We start from the raw sequence: 20,167 nt of genomic DNA on the forward strand, positions 1-20,167 counted from the left end.
TAAGCATCAACATAATACAAATAACTAGTAAAAAAACAAATTCAAGAAGCTTATTATGTGGGATTCTCTTAAGCATGAACAATATTTTCTATATCTTCAGTTTCATTGTTCAGGTTCTTAGTTGTAAATTTTAAAGTGTAAAAAACTAAGATACCTCCAGGCCATGTAAACCTGCAGGTAATTTTTTACTTATCTCATCAATAGTTCTTCCACAGTAAGGTGAGAATTCTGAGAGGTAGAAATCCATTGACTGGCTAAAGTACATTGCCCTCCCACTCTGCTTCTCAGTCATATAGGCCTCCTGAAGCAACTGGTACTTCTAAAGGTGACTGCACGGGGATGTTCAGTGTTGTCTAGTATTGCTGATTCTCAGGGCCGGTGCAAGGATGTTTCGCGCCCTAGGCGAAACTTACACCTTGCCCCCTCCCCCGTCCCCGAGCCCCCACCTTGAGGCATCCCCCTCGCGGCAGCTCCCCCTTCCACCCTGAAGTGCCCTCCCCCCGGCGGCAGCTCCGCCCTGAGGCACCCCCCTTTGGCAGCTCCCCATCTCCCACCCTCCGCTCTGAGGCATCCCGCCACCCCAGCTCTCCCCTGTTCTGCGCACGAGCACCCCGAGCACGCCGTCGCTGCTTCACTTCTGCCTGCCTGCCAGGCTTGCGGTGCATAAGCTGATTGGCGCTGCAAGCCTGGGAGGTGGGAGAAATGAAGCATCTCACCCCTGCCCCACCTCCTCCTCCCCGACCAAGCCATGGCTGCTTCACTTCTCCCGCCTCCCAGGCTTGCGGCACCAATCAGCTTATGTGCCGCAAGCCTGGGAGGCAGGAGGAGTGAAGCAGCCATGGCTTGGTCGGGGAGGAGGAGGTGGGGCAGGGGTGAGATGCTTCACTTCTCCCACCTCCCGGGCTTGCAGCGCCAAATCAGCTTATGCGCCACAAGCCTGGGAGGCAGGAGGAGTGAAGCAGCCACTGTGTGCTCAGGGAGGAGGCGGGGCAGGGGTGAGCTGGGGTGGGGAGTGCCCCTGCATGCCCTCCCCCTTACTTGCTGCAGGCAGCCCTCCCTGCCCCAGCTCCCCTCTGCATAAATGTTGGGAAGATCTGGCCGGAAAATGCCACCCCCCAAATCCTAGTGCCCTAGGCAACTGCCTAGGTTGCCTAAATGGTTGCACCAGCCCTGCTGATTCTGCCACAAAAGCCTCAAAAAGTGGTGGGACTTAAAAGAATGACCTAAATCTACCCCCTGGGCTTTCAGTCTCTTTGGGCAGACAGACCAACTGGGGAAACCACTATAGTGGTTGAAATCCTAGTCCCACTGAAGCCAATGGAAAAATCCTGTCCCTATTGAAATCAGTTGGGAAAATTCTCATTATCTCTAGCATGAATAATATAGTAGTAAGTAGAATTTGCTTTGGTTTTTATAGTCTATTTGCTGCAGAGTAGTCAGTTTAAAAAAAAAAAATCCAGTGTGAAACAAGGACCTGAGAGTTACCTACCTCTGCTATAATAACTGAAGAGAGCAAAGTGGAGAAAGCAATTTGCAAATCTACACTTGAAAGTCATTCTAGCATAACATCATCATTGCAATTAGCCATCAAAAGATTTGTTCCATTACATTTTTTTTAACTGTCTCGTCAAGATGACTCTACTTGTATCAGGATTTGGTACTCCAAGGGGAAGTTAAGAAAAAATGAATACTAATTCTTTCATTAACCATCGTGAGACAGCCTTCACTTCTCATAATTCTTCACATAGCGTTTTGGTCCTCTAACATGGTAACCCTGGGGAATCAATAGGCATAAAGTGCTTAAGGAAAGGTAGAATTCAGGAGAAAGAAACATTGCATATTTATAGCTATAGTACTGTAACGAGGGGTGGGGAGAGGATAAAGTCTTAAAATGAAGTGGTACTTTTGAAATAATAGAATAGCAGCATAATTGCCATCATACAAGAGATTATCCATGGGCCCTTACACTTTCTTCACATGATGGTTAGTCTGGTAGTAAAATTAGAAGGGGAAAAAGACATAATGTAATAAACTCAAATTAAAATATGATTTCCAGAAAATCACAAGCTGTGTACACGTTTTTGATATCTTATTATTTAAAAGAACTTTCAGATCTGAGTGCAATAATTCACTGGTCCTCTAGTTGTGGATGCTTCTGAAGAGACGGGGGCTATCCAGCTGAATATTTTATTTCTCTGTGTGAACTTAAATATTTATTTCCTTTGCCTTTAGCTTGATGGTTTCACATATTACTGTGATTAAAAAAATAATTGCTGCTCTGAAATGTCATTCTGGTGTAAGGAGTTGAGTATTTCTTCTTTTAATGCCTAAACATTCCTAATATGGATGATCTAACTAGTGTGTGTTTTTGCTGAGAATAAAGGGCCTGATCCAAACCCTATTGAAGTCAATGGGGTCTTTGATAAAATTATGGCTTTCTAGGGTCTTGATTCATGTTTCTCTTTAAGCATGTGAATCAGTGGAACTACATGTGCTTAAAGCTAATCCCATGTTTAAGAGCTGTTGCTGGTTTAGAATTTAATATAGCTATTTTTTTTATATACACATAAGGGACTGAATTCTACTCTACTGTGTCGTATATTTGCAACTGCACTTTCTTGAGCGACTTTGATAAATGAAAGTGGAACTTGCTCCAATAACTATAAAAATTAAAACTGCAAATTTTAAACTTGATTTCTCTCCTTTCTAAACTAGGTAATATAAAGCTGACAGTAAAATTCTCAGGAAAGACTAATTTTATCTCTCTAATAAGAACCTTGAGACTTGTGTTCACTGACTTCTAAATTTCATTCACCTGTCTTTAGTTCATTTTATAGGTGACATCTCGGAAATAGTAATAATTCATTGCAACAGCTCTTGCACTGTTACCAGTGGGGAAATAAGGTTTCTAAGAGAAATTATGCAAAGAACTGTTCTTAGATCTTGTCATGTAATGTGGGAGATGAAAGTATTTTAGAAGACATCTTTTCTTTTGTAGGAGACAACGCTGACTGTGGCCATCAGAATCTCCTGGCTAGAACAGACAAAAATCCATTTGCTCTAGTACACCTGTACTATATCAAATAAGTAGTTTTAACTGTTTCTAAAGGGTGGGGGGGAGGTTCTACGTGTCATTTTTAAAACTTTTATCAGATACTCAGATAAATTATTCATTTTGAAACGTTGTTTTCCTAGCTCTGCACAACGCCCCCTGCTGCCCCCCAGACGTTCCTATATTAAGCCTTTGCCCCATAATGGTTCTTTGAGAAATGTTCAACTCTAGCTGTTGCTTTGTTGTAGCAAAGAGTTGTTATTCAGACTTCCTGCTCTGTTTTGCATTTCAGCTGTCAACGGAAGTGAAAGATGAAGCCTCCCGTTCTCTTGGTTCTTGTGATCTGTACAGTCGTCGGCACAAATTTGAAGTTGGTATCAAAGAGAAATTCCGGTAAGTCTCAGAAAATTGTGATCGTTGTTTGATATTTAACAAAGTCTGGCTTTGGTGATCAGGTCATAGGCCCAGTTTTTGTTCTACATGCATAATCCCTGTTGATTAATTATTTAAGAAGGGTGGTATCCAACACAAACTGCCTGCTACTTGTGCAACAGGCTAAATGTTGCATCCGTGGAATTTCTGTTGGTGTGTTCATTTGTATTGAAATATAATGAAATTAAGCCTAAAGTGATTTACCATGAAAAATGCTGATCTGTCTAGCTTATGAGTATTTTAGGGTTGGTCTTATTTGTTTTACAAGGGCCCAATTCTCAATTACACTAAGGTGCTCACATGTCCTTGTGGAAATATAAAAGGATCTTAAAAGTCAATATGAATTTATGTCCACTTTCAGGCCCCTTTACATGCTGGGTGGTGTAAAGGGACCTATCTGCAAATAAGAATTGGGCCCAAAGTCTTTTTATATATTTAAAAAAAAAAAAAGACATTTTATAAAGTATCTTAGCTGGCCTAGAGCCAACATATCATCTAGCTTGAAAGAAGAGACCATCTAACCCATAGAATTGGCACTGGCACCAAAAGTAACTTCTTGTCCAGAGGGTTATTTTTAACCAGAGTTTAAAGATGTGATCTGAACCTGCTCTCCTTTCTCAAGCTAAACTCTGACCTCAGAGGGATTCATGTCTGAGGAGGAAGAGCAGTATTAGGCCTCAAGATCTTGCATTCAGTTGTGAATCTTCTAAGATCATAGTAAGTAGGTATGGGATAAAATTGAGCCTGTTGTTGAATGTGCGGTATATGCCTTATTTGGTTGATTGTGTCTAAGCTACTTTTTTGTGGTGATTGTGTGCCACAGGTATGAACTTAAGGGCTCTTAACAAACTATGTGCCCTCAGCCTTTCAGCTAAGGAATCTAGCCAAAAAGTCATGTGTAAAAACAAATGACTTGTCTGGTGTCTGTTGGGTTTTTTTTTTTTCAGTTCAGTTTTTACATTTTCCAGTGAGAAAGATATGTTTAATTTCTCATTATGGACTTGCACACATTTCTAGAGAGAGAGCGGTTAACTCCATTGTTTAAAAATAGACATTTTTAAACAGTACATTCTCTCTGGGAGAAATAAAATATAACTCTTCCATTTAGTAAAACTATCTTATTGTCTTGAATTGTTAGTACACCAAGGGCCAGATCCCACTTCCCTTAGGCCGGCACTCTTGCTGAAGTCAGGTGATTGGGCTTTGGCCATAACAAGGAGCTTGATGTGAAGTCTATTGAAAACAATGGAAGGTTTTCATTGACTACTTCGGCCTGACCCAAAGCTTGTGGGGTGGTGTGACACTTCCTACAATGGTCATGTTTGTGATGCACTTCACTACTGTTTATATTCCATCTAAGAGAATACATGGGTTAAAGGTGTTACCGCAACTCAGTCACTGTCCAATGTTAAACAGTGTTAAACAAGGGTCAAGTTTTGGTACACAGAGACCTCTGCCTGTTAACCTTGTGTTAAGAGTGAAGGAAAAAAACAATTAAAGCCTTTGAAATGTAAAATATTATGTAACAACATCTCTTGTTTCCTTTCCCTTTAGCTGGGAAAACTCTTGTGTGACTCTCTCTCTTAGATGGTATGAAAGATGGTAACTGTTCTGTTTGGGAAAAGAAAAGTTAATTGAGATGGGCTGAAGCTGCTGTTGCTGTTTTGTTTAAAGTCCAAACCTGTTTCATCCCAGGTGGTGGATGGGATTCAGTTGGCTGGAGAGAAGTGGCAGTTTTATCTGCGGTGTCTGTCTCTGGCCTGATCAGAATGATGAAGTCCTGGGATCCCAGGAGATGGGGGTGGCAGCCATGATGGTAAAGTTTGATCCAGTAGCCAATTTTTCTTCCAAAATCTCTTTCCTTTAGGACTCCAAAAGGAACTAATGGGCAGAATAGTTCATTTCCTCATTATTTTGTCCACTAATTAGGCCTAGTTTCTGACATACCAGTTTTGGTTCATTAATTTCTGGTCCCCCATTTTCTTGTTTACCGAGCATAATCTTAATGCAGTCTTGGAGTTATATTAGTGGGCCTCTTTGTTTGGACTAATTAAGTCTGCCTCCCTTTTGTACCATTTTCCATCAGCATTTGTTATAGGTTATTGTGTGACATCTTAACTTATTCTCACTTTTGATAGGTGAACTTACAATTAGGGTAAATTTGTAGGCCCAATTATCAAAACATCATCACCTGCCCTTAGCATGAAGGGAGTCTTGTCTCTGCCTGCTGTGGTTCAGCTCCCTGAAACTACCAGTCTCTGACAACACAGGCATTACTTTTTCAGGACTTGGTTTCTCTGTATAGGTTAGCCATACACCAACTCCAGAGTCCTCCACTGACCACTCACAGAATGACCAGGCCTGTGTCATAACATTTCTTCCCAGATCTGGATCTTAGCGTCCAAAATATGGGTGTTAGCATGAAAACCTCCAAGCTTAGTTACCAGCTTGGACCTGGTAAAACTGCCACCAATCAGGAATTTTTAGGGCCTGATACCCTCTGGTACCCCCAAAACCTTCCCTGGGGGACCCCCAGAGTCAGTTGCCTTGAGTCCTACAACAAAGGGAAATAACCCCCTCCCCTTGTTTCCTGGTTACTTTCTCCCAGGCTCCCCTCCCTGGATGACCCTAGGAGATTCCCTGCTTCCAGTCCTGGAAACACAAGTACCGAGAGAGCTAATCTCTCTTCCCCCTTACCCAGAGGGTATGCAAAGTCAGGCTTAGTAAATCTAACACAAAGAGATTTTCCCCCTGACTTCTTCCTCCCACCAATTCCCTGGTGAGCTGCAGACTCAATTCCCTGGAGTCCCCACTAAAGAAAAACTCCAACAGGTCTTAAAAAGAAAGCTTTATAAAAAGAAAGTCTCTGTATAAGGTGAAAATATACAGGGTCAATTGCTTAAGAAAAAAAAGTGAATAAACAGCCTTATCCAAAAAGAATACAATTCAAAACACTCCAGCAACTACACACATGTAAATACAAAAGAAAACAATATAAACCTATTGTCTTACTATCTTTGTACTTACAACTTGGAAACAGAAGATTAGAAAGGCAGGAGATAGAAAAATCACTCTCATAGCCGAGAGGGTCAGACTCAAGACAAAGAACAAAGAACTCACACACAAACTTCCCTCCACCCAGATTTGAAAAAGTCTTGTTTCCTGATTGGTCCTCTGGTCAGGTGTTTCAGGTTACCCCTTTCCAGGTGGAAGAGACATTAACCCTTAGCTATCTGTTTATGACAGCCTGCTATTCCCAAAGGAAGAGTACCCCACAGTTTCCTAGTTATACTTTAGAACCCAGCTCTGCTGAATGCACAGAACTAAAACTTTTTCTTGTTTTTACTATAAATATATTATCAAAGAATGGAGATTCAAGTGATAGACAGTAAGAATATTGGTCAGAAGTGAAATGGCTACATATAAAACAAAAGGTAACGTTTTCTAGAGACTAAACTTAACTAATAAGGCATTCCTCTATCTCCTACAAGAAAGCTTACTCAAAATTCTCTTCTCCGTGTTCTCAAGCAGTTTGGCTGAGACCCCTTCTCATCAGATCAAGTCCAGTGACCGCTTGTCCTTGCAGACTGAAGGAATACGTAGGGATTCGTCTGTACCTCAGATATTAGGGTTGCCAACTGTGAGTGAAGCTATTCTGAGAGAGTTTTTACCCCAACATGATGTAATGTCTTTTTCTTAAAATATCCTATTAAAAGCTCCCAGATTGCTTTCAATAGTCACCAGGAGATTGATGCCGATTCTGGGAGACTCCAGGCCAATCCTGAGGGTTGGCAGCCCTATCAGATATAGTTTAAAAATTTTGTTGTGTTACTCCTAATAGGATAATCCCTGCTATTTACCTCTTGCTGTTAATTTTCTCTCGAAGACTTCACAATCCTTCATTAGCATTTGGCTCAGATCTATGAGTGGTGGTCTGTTGTGAACCATAGAATTCTTAATATACATGTAAATGGACAAATGTTATTTGTCTGAAAGAAAAGTTGCTTGTCACCTTCGGTGGTGACCCAATCCCTAGACACAGACCGTCAGAACATAATTTTCTGTATGTGTGTAGCTCCTTACCCAACATCCATACCTGTGTTTTGCAATGATAGTGACGAGCAGTGGCACACAGGCTTTCATTAGAGATCTCCCAGGACAGTCTTTGATGAACTAGAGTAGAAATACTAGACAAAGGGGATTCCTGTAACCCTTACGTCCTCTGCCAGTTGGCATCTGGAGGTCCCTGGAGCAGGAGACAAGATGAGAAATAGGGTGAAATCCTGCCCCTATTGAAGTCAATGGAAATTTTACCCATGGTCTGTGGGAGCTGGCAGTACTATGACTTGCTGTGTGGTATCAATAGAACCTGGATGAGTAAATACAGAGAGTGATATTGGCAGTTCCTTTCTTTAAAAGGATACAGGGGTTATAGCTGATCACAAACTGAATATGCCAACAGTGCAAAGGTGTTGTGAAAAAGGCAAATGTCATTCTGGGATGTATTAACAGGAATGTCATATGTAAGACATGGGAGGTAACTGTTAAGCTCTACTCAGGACTGATGAGGCCTCCGCTGAGGTACTGTGTCCAGTTTTGGGCACTGCACTTTCAGAAGTGAACAAACTGAGGAAAATCCAGAGAAAAGCAACAAAAAATGTTAAAAGGTTTAGAAAACATGGCCAATGAGGAAAGGTTGACAGAGCTGGGCATGTTTAGTCTAGCAAAGAGAAGGCCAAGGAGGGACCTGGTAAATCTTTTAATATGTAAAAGGTGGTGGTTATTAAAGAGGACAGTGTTTAATTGTTCTTGTCCACAGGGGTAGGACAAGAAATAATTGGCATAGTTTGCAGCAAAGGAGATTAAAGCTGGATATTGGGGGGAGGGGCTTTCTAACTATAAGGATAATTACACAGTGGAACGTGTTACCTAGGAATATTGTGGAATCCCCGTCATTAGAGGTTTAAGAACAGATAAGACATACCAAGACCATCCTTGACAGATGTTTATGTGGACTTTCTTCAGAACAGAAGGCTGGACTGGATGACCTCTTGAGGTCCCTTCCAGCCTTACATTTCTACAGTGTCTATGAAACCTAAAATACCTGTAGGTGTAGTGTCTTCCAGCTGATAGTGTACCACTAGCTATATTTTAGTACATTGATCTTGGCTGCTTTCTTTGACTTACCTTGCAAAATGCCTTGAGTTATTGGCAGTTTTTGTCAATCTCAATTCCGGTTGAATACCAGTAGGGGAAAAAATCCATTAATATATTAGACTGCCTACTGCTAAATTTAACCTACTGGAGTAAATTCCTCATCTGGGTGGGCCAGTGTATCCCAAGCATAAGATGAAAGAAAATATGGATTTAAGACTAAAATATATAGTGTCCCTTAGTAACTACATGAATCTACTTTCTATATGCATTCTTTATTATACGTACCCTATGAGGCTGCTATGTGGAGCAGAATATTGATTTTTTTTTCCTCTCAATGTATGTGAGAAATGCACTTTCTGTGATCTGAAGTATTTGAAGCATAATTGATAGCTTTACCCTTTCCTGAAAAGGTCCTTTACATTGGAAGAACTACCTTTTGATTGCTTGACTGCATGCAGGGGACTTCACTGAATGTCATGTGTCATGTGTGAATACATTGTATAGAGGAAAGAACATCAGAGAAGCTACTATTCTTGTTGTTTATATTACAGTAGTGCCTAGGAGTGCTACTCATGGACCAGGACCCCACTGTGCTAGGTGCTGTATTAAACACACAACAACAAAAAACAGTCAAGAAGCATACAACCCAAATATAAGTCAAGGGACAACAGATAGACACAGACAGCGAGGGGAGTGCAGGGAGACAGATGATACTGGTCAATTTGACAGGCAGTAGTCTTGGCAGACAAACAGCTTAACTGTTGTCAAGTTAAATGGTTCAAAGATGTAGATTCTGTTGTCTGAATAGGTTTGGCTGAATCATTACTGGAATTGTGTCTAGGAGGCGACATAATTTTAGATTTTTGGCTCAGAAATAACCCTGAGAACTACAAAATCCTAAATTTCAAAACCCTTGAACTTCTAAGGGCTTGTTTACATTACTGGCTGGATTGATGAGCAGTGATCAATCCAACGGGGGTCAATTTATCGCATCTAGTCTAGACACGACAAATTGATCACCAAGTGCTCTCGTGCCGAATCTGGTACTCCACCAGGGAGAGAGGCACATGGGGAGTGTCAAGCATCGACTTATCACAGTGAAGACACTGCGGTATGTAGATCTAAGTAAGTTGACTTCAACTACGTTATTCATGTAGCTGAAGTTGCATAACTTAAATTGATTTTTTTTCCTCCCACCCTCAGTGTAGACCAGGTCCTAAGTGCCTTATATCTCCATATCAGTGTTGCTTTGTGAGTCCATCTCTGGTTAGTGCAGCATCAGTATTGGGCTCATAGAATTTGAATACATTTTTGTTTGTCAGCATTTCATTGAAATATTTCACATCTTTTGAGAACCCTGTAACAATTTTACATAGTACAGTGCGCAAAGAGATTGTTGTATGGGCCACCTCCCCTGCCACTCGTGATTTATACAGTGGGTGGGATTTTTGCAAGTGGCTTAAAATAATTGCAAGACCCAATTGATGTCACTCTGGCAATTAAAACTATTGTGTACATGAAAGTGAAGGCCAAACTTTCAGAAGGTTCTAGTGGATATGCAGAGCTCTCAATGGGCTTGATTTCCAGAGGGCAGGTGCTTACCACTTTGTGAACAACAGGCCCTCTTAAGGGGGTCTCGGATTGGGCACCCAACATCATGATAGCTTTTGAAATGTAGATACAAGAATTTGTGTCATCTTAGCCAAAGCTGGCCTTTGGAATCCTGCGAAGGCGCTGGCCACCCACTCCACTGAGTTTGGAGGAACAAGAAATGTCAAGGAGAACCTCAGTTTTCGCTCAGATATTCTATAAAATGGAGCTTTTTTGAAGAGAGTAACGTAAGCAATGCCAACTGATCCCTATGGATGAAAATGTGTCCCTTGCTCTTTCCCTAAAGATCATAGGTTATCCACAGCCCCCTCCCAGCCACCCAGGACTCTGCTTTCACAGCCCTGGCACAAAATGCTTTAAGCTGGTATCAGTGCTTAAAAGCTGTGTCCTTTTTGCAGAGAGTTAATCACTCTGTCTATTTCACTTCTTGTTTCCCTGCTGCCTCCCATCTGTTCAGCTTCTACCAGCTTGAAATCAGGAGGAGGAGCTAGCACCATGTGATCAGTTAATCCTCCATGGGCCACCAGCAATTAATCTGTGCAGCACCAGTAGTCCATGCACCTTATTAAGGGAAACTCTGCCATGGCTCTCTCTCTTAGAGAGGAAGCAGCATTACAGATATAGCAGTAGCCAGGTGACAGCTGGCAACATTGAGATGTTCTGTTCAGCAGTGGAGAGGAATGAAGATGCATATAGGAAAAAAACAGAGCAAATAGTGCAATTTGTTGAAGGGTTAGCTACCTTGATCTCATATGGTTGCAATGCTGAAATCTGCTAAAAATTGGAGCCTGTTTAAATATTGCACTTGGTTAAAATTAACTAATTTATGATGAAAGCATTTAAAATATTGAGCGGATTTAGGAAGGAAAGCCTAGCCCCTTCCCAGAAGAAGTGCTATAGTGGGAAACAGATAAAAGTGAATACCTATTTTTCCAGGGTGCAGTGAAATGCGAAGGTAGGATCTTGGAGGGAATCATAATAAGAGAACTGTGGAATATAAATGTATGTTAACTCTGAGTTACAAGTCAAGACACTTCCCCCTTCCTTGTCTTGTTTCTGTCTTGCTGCAGATATGTAATGTCAGATGTTAGGTATTAAACAGACTGCCAAGCTTCAGAAAGGTGGTTGTTACTGGTAATAATGTATAAAGCGCTGTTAGGCATGCACAGAACTTGAATGGTTTGAATGTATCAGACAAAGAAAGGGGCCTTTGCCTTGGGAAGCTTACAAATTCAAGGCCTGATACAGAATCCACTAAAGTTAATGGAAAGCCTCCCACTGACTTCATAAAGTCCAAAAGGGACCATGATGATCCTCTAATCTGATCTCCTGCATCCCGCCTAGTTTCAGTTTCTAGCCATTGGGTCTTGTGCCTTTGTCTTCTCAGTGAGCTTTGGATTAGCCTTATGGCCTCAATTCTACACAGAATTTAGACATAGGAGGTGTTTCATTGACACATGTGGGTCTTCTCACATGCCTGAAGTTATGCTCACATGCCTAAGTATTTTGCTGATCAGAGCCTAAACACACAAGAGGGCACAATACTATGAAAATGAGGGATGTGGTGTCCTAGTATAGGGGGAGGAGATGGGTGCCAGGAAGGAGAATGTGGAGAGGTGCCTTGGGAAAGTTTTGGAACAAATAGGTTTTGCGGAGCTTTTTGAAGGAGTGGAAGAAGGGGGTGTTAGGCATCAATTTGAAACCTCTTTCTGGAATAAAAAGTGGAGCTGAAGAAGTGGAAATGTCCAGAGGCCCCAGTGGGCCTGTGGGAACAGTCAGGGGACTTGGGCTGGATATACAGAAGGTGGGTGCAGACACCAGAGTGGCTGGGAAGCAACCATTTGAAAACTGAACTTAATAGGGAAGCAAAAGGGATGTCCCAAGCAAGGCAAGATTCCAGGAGGGTGTCTGCAGGGCAGTCGCAAAGATGATTTTAATTAGTTTTCCAGGACACAGTGAATACTTAAGACTCAGTTTATGAATATTATGACAATCACCAGACCTTAGCAACACTCTGGCAGATGGCCTAGAACACAATTTTATACTTGCAAAATAAGTGTGTTTTGCTGTAAAGGACCAGGAATGTGTAAAAGCTAATTTCTTACCTCTTATAACATTTAAATCCACTTGTAATGTTCTGATTCTCTGTTGCTACTTTATGTGGACGTATACATCATGTCCTCTGTTCTTAGTGTCAATATAAACTCCTTTGGGACCTTCCTAACTGTGCATCAACTATTAAAAAACAAACAAACATCTTGCCCCTTCACTGGAGTTCTTCATGTTGCATTTTGAATGCTATCAACTTTGTTCAAACCATCACTTCCTTTTGAGCTGCCCTTGTGTAACTAGTTTAATATTTTACTCGCTGCTGTTGAATAATTGAGTTCCCCACAGTAGCATTTTGTGTATGAGTGAATAGACAAACCCGAAGAAAGGCAAAAGCACTTATTTAACAGCCTAGGCTTCTTGCTGAATTCACCTTACCCCCTTCTCTGTGAGAGCGGGCTATTGCTAGCGGGCTATTGCTAGTGGGCTCAGGAGACCACTTACCTCAGTAGGATTTGGCCTGTTCATTCATAAGTAACTCTGCCCTAAAACTGACTTGCTAGTTGAAAACAAATTTCAACCATCAAGGTATGAACTAAGCTGAACTTAACCTGCCACATAATCTTACCGAGGGGTAATTCTTATCCTCTTGCCTGCAAAAATCCCTTTTCCCAAATAAGCACCTGTCATGGGTGCAATTGTGGCCCCGCTGAAGTGAATGGGAGTTTTGCCAACAGACTTCACTGGGGCCAGGACTTCACCCTGGATTTGTAGCAATCATTCATCATAGTTGGTCTAAACTGAGGGCTGGATCATGCCACCTTTACTCAGGTGAGAAAATCGTGTTTGGTCAAGTAGTTTTATTATCTGAATTTTTCTGCATAAGTAGGGACAATGCATATGACTGAGGGTCTGAATCTTCATTCTTTAATGTAAACTCTTCAGGGTGGGTATTGTGTACCTTTTGTGTATGGAAAGTACTAGAATGCTCATACTGCTGTACTAATCATAATGAATAAGTATTTATGTTAGAGCTTTACTTCAAAAAAGGAAGCTAATCGGTGTTCATAGAAGACTGTGAGTTTCTAGGTCTGCCTCCGACTTCTTGTATGATCTGAATTGTGTAAGCCCAAATTTTCAAAAGTGGCCATTAATTTTGGTTCCCCAATTTGAGATGAATAGTACCTGGCTGAGCACATCTCTTGACCCAGATCTTAGGACATTATAGTACCTAGAAAGCTATTGGAAAAATTATTATAGAATCCATTTGTAAGCACCTGGATGACAGTAAGATTATATGGAATACCCGGCATGGATTTGTCAAGAGAAAATCTTGCCAAATCAACTTAATTTTCTTTTTTGACAAGGTTACTGGCCTACTGGATGGTGGGTAAGAGAGAAGCAGTAGACAGGATATATCTTGATTTTTTTTTTTTTTTTTTTTTTTTTTTAGAAAGGCTTTTGACACACTCATGTAACATTCTCAAAGACAATTAGGGAAATATGGTTTTGCTGAAATTACTATGAGGTGGGTGCACAACTGTTTGAAAGACTGTGCTCAGAGTAGTTATCACGGGTTTGCTGTCAATATATGAGGAACTATGTAGTGGGGTCTTGTAAGGATCAGTACAGGGTCCAGTTCTAGTCCATATTTTCATTAATGACTTGGATAATGGTGTGGAGAGTGCTTATAAATTTTCAGATGATCCCAAGCTTGAGGGAGAGGTGGGGGGCCTTGCAAGCACTTTAGAGGACAGGATTAGAAGTCAAAATGACTTTGACAAATTGGCATGTATCTGATGAAGTGGGTATTCATCCACGAAAGCTTATAATCCAATACGTCTGTTAGTTTATAAGGTACCACAGGACTCTTTATCGCTTTTTACAGATCGAGATTAACACGGCTACCCCTCTAATACTTGACAAATTGGGTAACTGGTCTGAAATCAACCAGATGAAATTCAACAAAGACAAGTGTGAACTACTTGACTTAGGAAGGAAAAATCAAATGCACAACTATCAAATGGGGAATAACTGGCTAGGGGGTAGTACTGCTGAAAAGGATATGGTGATTAACATGGATCACAGCTGACTATGAGGCAACAATGTGATGCAGCTGCAAAAAAAGGCTAATGTCATTCTGGAGCGTATTAAGAGGAGTGTCACATGTCAGACACAGGAGGTAATTGTCCCATTCTACTTGGCACTGGGTCAGGCCTCATCTGGAGTACTGTGTTCAGTTCTGGGCCCCTCATTTTAGGAGAGATGTGGACCAGTTGTTGAGAGTCCAGAGGAGAGCAGATATAGTTGGGGATTGATCCTGCTTTGAGCAGGGGTTTGGACTAGATGATCTCCTGAGGTCCCTTCCAACCCTAATGGTCTATGAAAAAACATGACACATGGAGGGGAAAAAATGGGCATGTCTGGTCTTGAATGAGACTGGACGGGGAGGGCTGATAAGTCTTCAAATATGTTAAGGGGTATTGCAAAGATGATGGTATAGGTAGAACAGGAATTGTAATGGGCTTAATCTGCAACAAGGGAGATTCAGGTTAGATATTAGGAAAAACTTTCTAACTATAAGGGTAATTAAATTCAAGAATAGGCTTCCAAGGGAGGTTGTGGAACCTCTGTGACTGGAGGTTTTTTTAAGGACAGGTTGGACAAACACCAGCCAGGGGGCTAGACTTGGTGACCTCCCAAAGTCCCTTCCAGCCCTACATATCTGTGATTCAGTAGGACCAGAGAGCCAATAACTCTTTAAAGAGCTCTAGGTACTGCCATTATGAATTAAATACAAGCCCGAGTATAAAGTTTCTGTCCACTGAATTTAAAGATTTAGGTTCTGTTTATTGCTGTGAAAAATCACACTTACCATGCAAAGTGCACTGCAGTGAGGAAATTTGATTTAAAAAGTTGTAAGCAGTGAATGCCCACAACTGCTGCCTCAGGTGCTCCCTTGTCTTTATGTGGAGTCAGTAATGAAATCTATTATTGACTGCAGTTTAAAAACAATAAGCTGTAACATTAAGAGGGGGGAGGGGGAGGAGTGTGTGAAATGGCTATGGGAGATTGTGATAAAATGGAGAAATATGATGATTTGTTTTTAAAGCTTAAAATTTCACTCCGACTCTGATGAAGGGCTAGGGTAAATATTTTCAAGTTGTTGACTTGTGGCAAAGGGAAGTGATCTTTTAGTATTTTGTGCAAGGGCTGGTGGATAGACCTGCATGGTATTCTCCTATTATGGTACCAACTATCACTTGCTAAAGGAAACATGATTGCCTGTTTATGAGCTGAAAGCTAAATTGATCCAAGTAGCAATGTCACCCTTAGGGGAGTATGTTTATCATTTTATCATCTCACCCTTTCAAAACCAATCAATCCTTCCCTATGCGGAGCATGATTAGTACTTGTAATCAGCTCAGAGGAAGATACATAGTACACTGGAGATAGGCCAGAGTAGAATTTGTGGTCAAAGATTTGCATTTGTTTTCAGGCAGTGGTTGATCCACTGGGGGTGTACCTGTGGGGGATGGTATATCTGTGAGTAGCGGGTGAAAGTCATATGCAGATTTTGCTGTTACTTAAACAAAATTAGAGAGCCTCCCATCATGGTGATAAATGTGACACATACTAGAAAACTTAAGACCTGTGCTGTGTCCTCATCTCTTGGTGAGAGACCTGAACAAAACCCCTTCAGGGTTTAGTTTGGGAACTGAATACAGCAGCTCACTACTTCAAGGTTTGGAACCCTCTCATGCCTTCCACTTAACTCAACGTCTCACTCCAGCAAGTACTCCTTACTTATCCTCCAGTGATGCTCTCTGCTGAGGGGAAGAAGGACCACTGTTGGGGAAGGATGTTCCAGTTGGACTGGCCTCTTCTTACATGGTTTAAATGTTCTCCCTATATCTTCACATATGACAATTTGCTGTGCTACAAACTTCTTATGTGACCTTTAGTGAGTCATTGAGGGTACGTCGACACAGCAGGAGCAGTGCATAGCTACTTCAAGAGGCTAAGCTTGAATCCAGCTAGCAGGTAACAACAGCAGTAATGGCCCTGTGGACGTGTTCGGCTTGCTAGCCAGCTCTGAAGCTCGCGCTGTGCTGTCTTCGCTGCTATTGAATGCAGCTAGCACAGGTAACAAGCTAGCTTGGGCAAGCTAGCCTATGCACAGCCTTTGGTGTGTAGACTTACCTTGAGGGCCAGATATCATTGAAAGTATTTAGGTGCCTGAAGATGTGGATAGGCACCTAGGTGCTTTTGAAAATGCCTTAATCTCTAGGCATCAGCTGTCCCATGTCTAAAATGCAATAACAATGTGAAACCTTTATTAAGTGATCTAGGCAGCTAGCCCAAAGCAGGGATCTGCTGAGACAAAAATAAAGAGCAGTTTTTGCCCACATTATGCTGCTGATCCAAGAACCACCAGCTTATTACTCCAAAATGACTTGCCATTCCAAGTAGATGATGTAGATCTTCATAATAGGATTGATCCTCTTCTTTCCTAAGTATCAGTAGTGAAAATGTGGATTTTAATTTGTTTTGGCAGAGTTCTGTGATTATTTTTTTTTAATGTGGTGGTTTTTCTTGTTTCGTTATACTAAATCACCAAACCATAATTATACCCAGATCTTGCTTGTGTCTGGGGCAGATCAATGTTTCAGCATCAAATGATTTCATACACTTGCGTATATATATTTTTTAAAGAAAATAACTTACAAGTATGTTCTGGAAAGGCAAATATTTTGTGTATTCAATTTTCTTCTAATAAAATGCTTGGCATCGAGAGTGATTTTTATCTCATCTCTGCAAGCTTTATTGCTATTATTAATGCTGAGTGCTTAGATAGTTCTTTAAGCTTTTACAGATGAGAAACGGTTTTTTATTTTTATTTATTTTTTTAAATAAAGGCCAGCATCATTATTCCAATTTTACAGATGGGGAAACAAAAAGGTAGAGGGAGGTGAAGTGACTTGCCCAAGATCATCTAGCAATCCAGTTGCAGGTTGGGGAGAAGAACCCGGATCTCCAGAGTCTCCATCAAGTGGGCTAACTACTTGGCATACTGCTCGCCATTTTAAAGATCTCCATGTTGTAGGCTATCCAGGGCTGGCTCTGGCTTTTTTGCCATCCCAAGCAAAAAAACAAACACAACAAAAAACAAAACCTGTGGCGAGACAAAGCGGGGGGTGGGAAAGGAATAAACCAACTTGTGCCGCGGCCGGAGTGGCAAAGTGGGAGTGGGGGGGAAAGCATCCGTGCTGCCCTAGGATTGGCCGGAATGCCGCCCTGTAGAATCCACTGCCTCAAGCACGAGCTTGCTCGGCTGGTGCCTGGAGCTGGCCCGGAGGCTATCTCACAGGGAAGTTCTATGGCTAAATTGGTGAGTGTGTGGAAAGTGCTTTGAACTCCTCGAATGAAGGTGGTAGAGAAGTAAAAGTAATAGCAATTAATTTGGCTTTATTATGAAAAAATAGAACATAGCTCTGGTTGGCACAGGGAGACTGGTTGTAATATGTCCGCCATTCCATAGCAGTTGACCTTCTAGATACTTTGCTGTGAATGTCTCAAGTCTTGTTATGATACATAAAACAATAGTGTCACTTCAAGCTAATTTTGGATTTAAAAGGTCACCCCGGGATGAAAGTTGTGTGTGTTGTTTGAATGCATTGGAAAAATGCATTTGATTTACCCGAGGGACTGACTGAATTGCTCGTTAAGAGCCACCCCAGTCTCTTGGGCAGGTACATTTTTATTTATTTATTTATAAATGTACTCAACTTACCCAAAAGATCGAGAGTGTCTTCTGGGGCTCTCTGGTAAATACCCATTTCATAGGCTGCAACAACTCCACTTTCCAGGCTGCTGAATAAATGTGGATCTATCTAGATTTAATGTTTTGCTTTTTGCAGAGACAACAACCTTTTCATTTCCTCCTCCTCCTCCTCTGAAGTGTTAATATGCCAATAGTCTTGACTGACCCTCTCCAAGGACTCTTTGGTGTTTGTAAGTTCACGTTCTTTTTAATGGCCTGTTAATCCCTTCCTCTTGTTCAAATATATGCAGTCAGAGTTCAAGAGCTCTCTGTGAAATGTGCATTGGAAATGTGCCACTGTGTTAAGTAGGGATGGAATGCTACCCTATCTACTTCTAGTGTGGTACTGTGAATAGGGCACTATGCTGGGATTGGCAGACCTGGGTTCTAGTCCTAACTCCGCCACTGACCTGCTGTATGACCTCGGACAAGTCACTTTCTCTCTTTGTGCAGCTTTTCCCTTCCCCCATCTGTTGTTGTGTCTATTTAGTCTGTACGATTTTTGGTCTGTAAGATGTGTGTTACATACACAGGGCCTAGCCATTCTTGCTTGGGACTGGAGGCTACTGTAGTACATTGCTGCCCGTATAAATAGCTGCTCACCTCATGGGACTTCAGCTTAGAAACTCAGTCCGAACCTCTTTAGTTACTATTTAGTTACTATCACTGTTTGCTATGTTCGGGCACCTCTGCACCTCCAGGTTTTGGACAGATATGGATGGGACTATAAGCATGATAATCACTTGAGGCTATTTTTACAGTGTCTCCAGTCCAGCAGAAAACACTAAAATGTAGTCATCTTCTGACTCCTTGCATGACCTTGCGACACTTCATGCACAATTATACAAAGCTAAGCAGGCTCATACAATTTGGATGAGATTCAGAGAAGCATCTGAAAATATAGCTAGAAAACAGGATGAGTACTGCAAATGACACTTGGGATGTTATGTCCGCATTCAATGTGACATCTCTATTTGTAGGCAAAGCAAAGGACTAAACTGGAAAGCATGCTTGGGGTGGGGCTTTTTAGTGTCATTGGAGCAGTCTGGAAGCTAAAGCTTTTTGGCTGATTTTTCTGATTTTGGTCAGCATAATTTCTATTAACAACTTTGCAACCTATTACTTACAGCATTATGCTTTTTTTATCTGGGCCGGGGTGAGTCAATTTTTCTACTGTGCAAGAAGAGATGAATTGTTGGAGGCTTTCTTAGTCCTAGGGAGACTGGAGATCTGACATGAACTGCTGGCTCTCCAGCATGTATTCAGAGTTATCTGTAGAACATGAAGATTAGAATGTGACCTGAGATCAAAGCTGCTCTGATGTAGACCTGGGCCATTTTATTTTATTTTATTTTATTTTATTTATTTATTTATTTATTTATTTATTTATTACAAATAGGAAATTTGCTGAAAAATGCATTTTCCCCCACCCCAGGACATTAAAACTATTCATGAATTTGGGTAGGATATGGCAAAAAGTTTCAGCTGTGAAAAATCTGGAAAATATTTTTCAACCATTTTGAAGTTTGTGTTTCAAAGCTCCATTTTCACAATGAAATGTCAGGTTGAAATGGTATTTGCAATGTTTCATTTGACCCAAAGTTTCTAAAGTTTTTTGTTTCTAAAGTTGAAAAACTCCAAGTTTTGGCTCAAAACGAGCACACCCTCTTTGTTTGGCTTGCCTAAAGATCCAAAAATGAAGTATTTGCTCAGTGCTAGTCAGATGCCCATGGCAATGAGGGTCAAGATAGTACCTGGGTGGGTGGATAGACATCCCATTGGTATTAACTGGGAAATAATACTATATTTCCAAGTACCATGAAGGAGCAAAGACTTTTTGTTTATGGATTTCTATCTCCAGAGAGAATGAAGTGGTGGGGATTTACCCAAACTTGTCTAGGGTGCAGGATGGCCACCAGAACAAAATGTTAATATAAAGTCCTTTGCCAGCCAGAGTGAATTTAGGATCATCCTTAAGGCCTCTTTAAATCGGTTTCTCTAAAGTGTCTTCTCATAGCAAAGATCTGTTCGTGACTCTGTTA

The 20,167-nt window shown here is 41.3% G+C and overlaps 1 protein-coding gene across 1 annotated transcript in view; it reads left to right on the plus strand.

The window, feature by feature from the left end:
• The window catches only part of IL1RAPL2 (interleukin 1 receptor accessory protein like 2), a 556,734-nt gene that overhangs the window by 21,723 nt on the left and 514,844 nt on the right, over positions 1–20,167 (plus strand). Inside the window, 1 exon segment of the mRNA XM_030576453.1 lies at positions 3,345–3,445. Within this exon segment, the coding sequence (XP_030432313.1) occupies positions 3,364–3,445 (82 nt within the window). The 5' untranslated portion in view covers positions 3,345–3,363.

This window comes from Gopherus evgoodei, chromosome 9 (assembly GCF_007399415.2).
Source record: "Gopherus evgoodei ecotype Sinaloan lineage chromosome 9, rGopEvg1_v1.p, whole genome shotgun sequence".
Taxonomy (NCBI): Eukaryota; Metazoa; Chordata; order Testudines; family Testudinidae; genus Gopherus; species Gopherus evgoodei.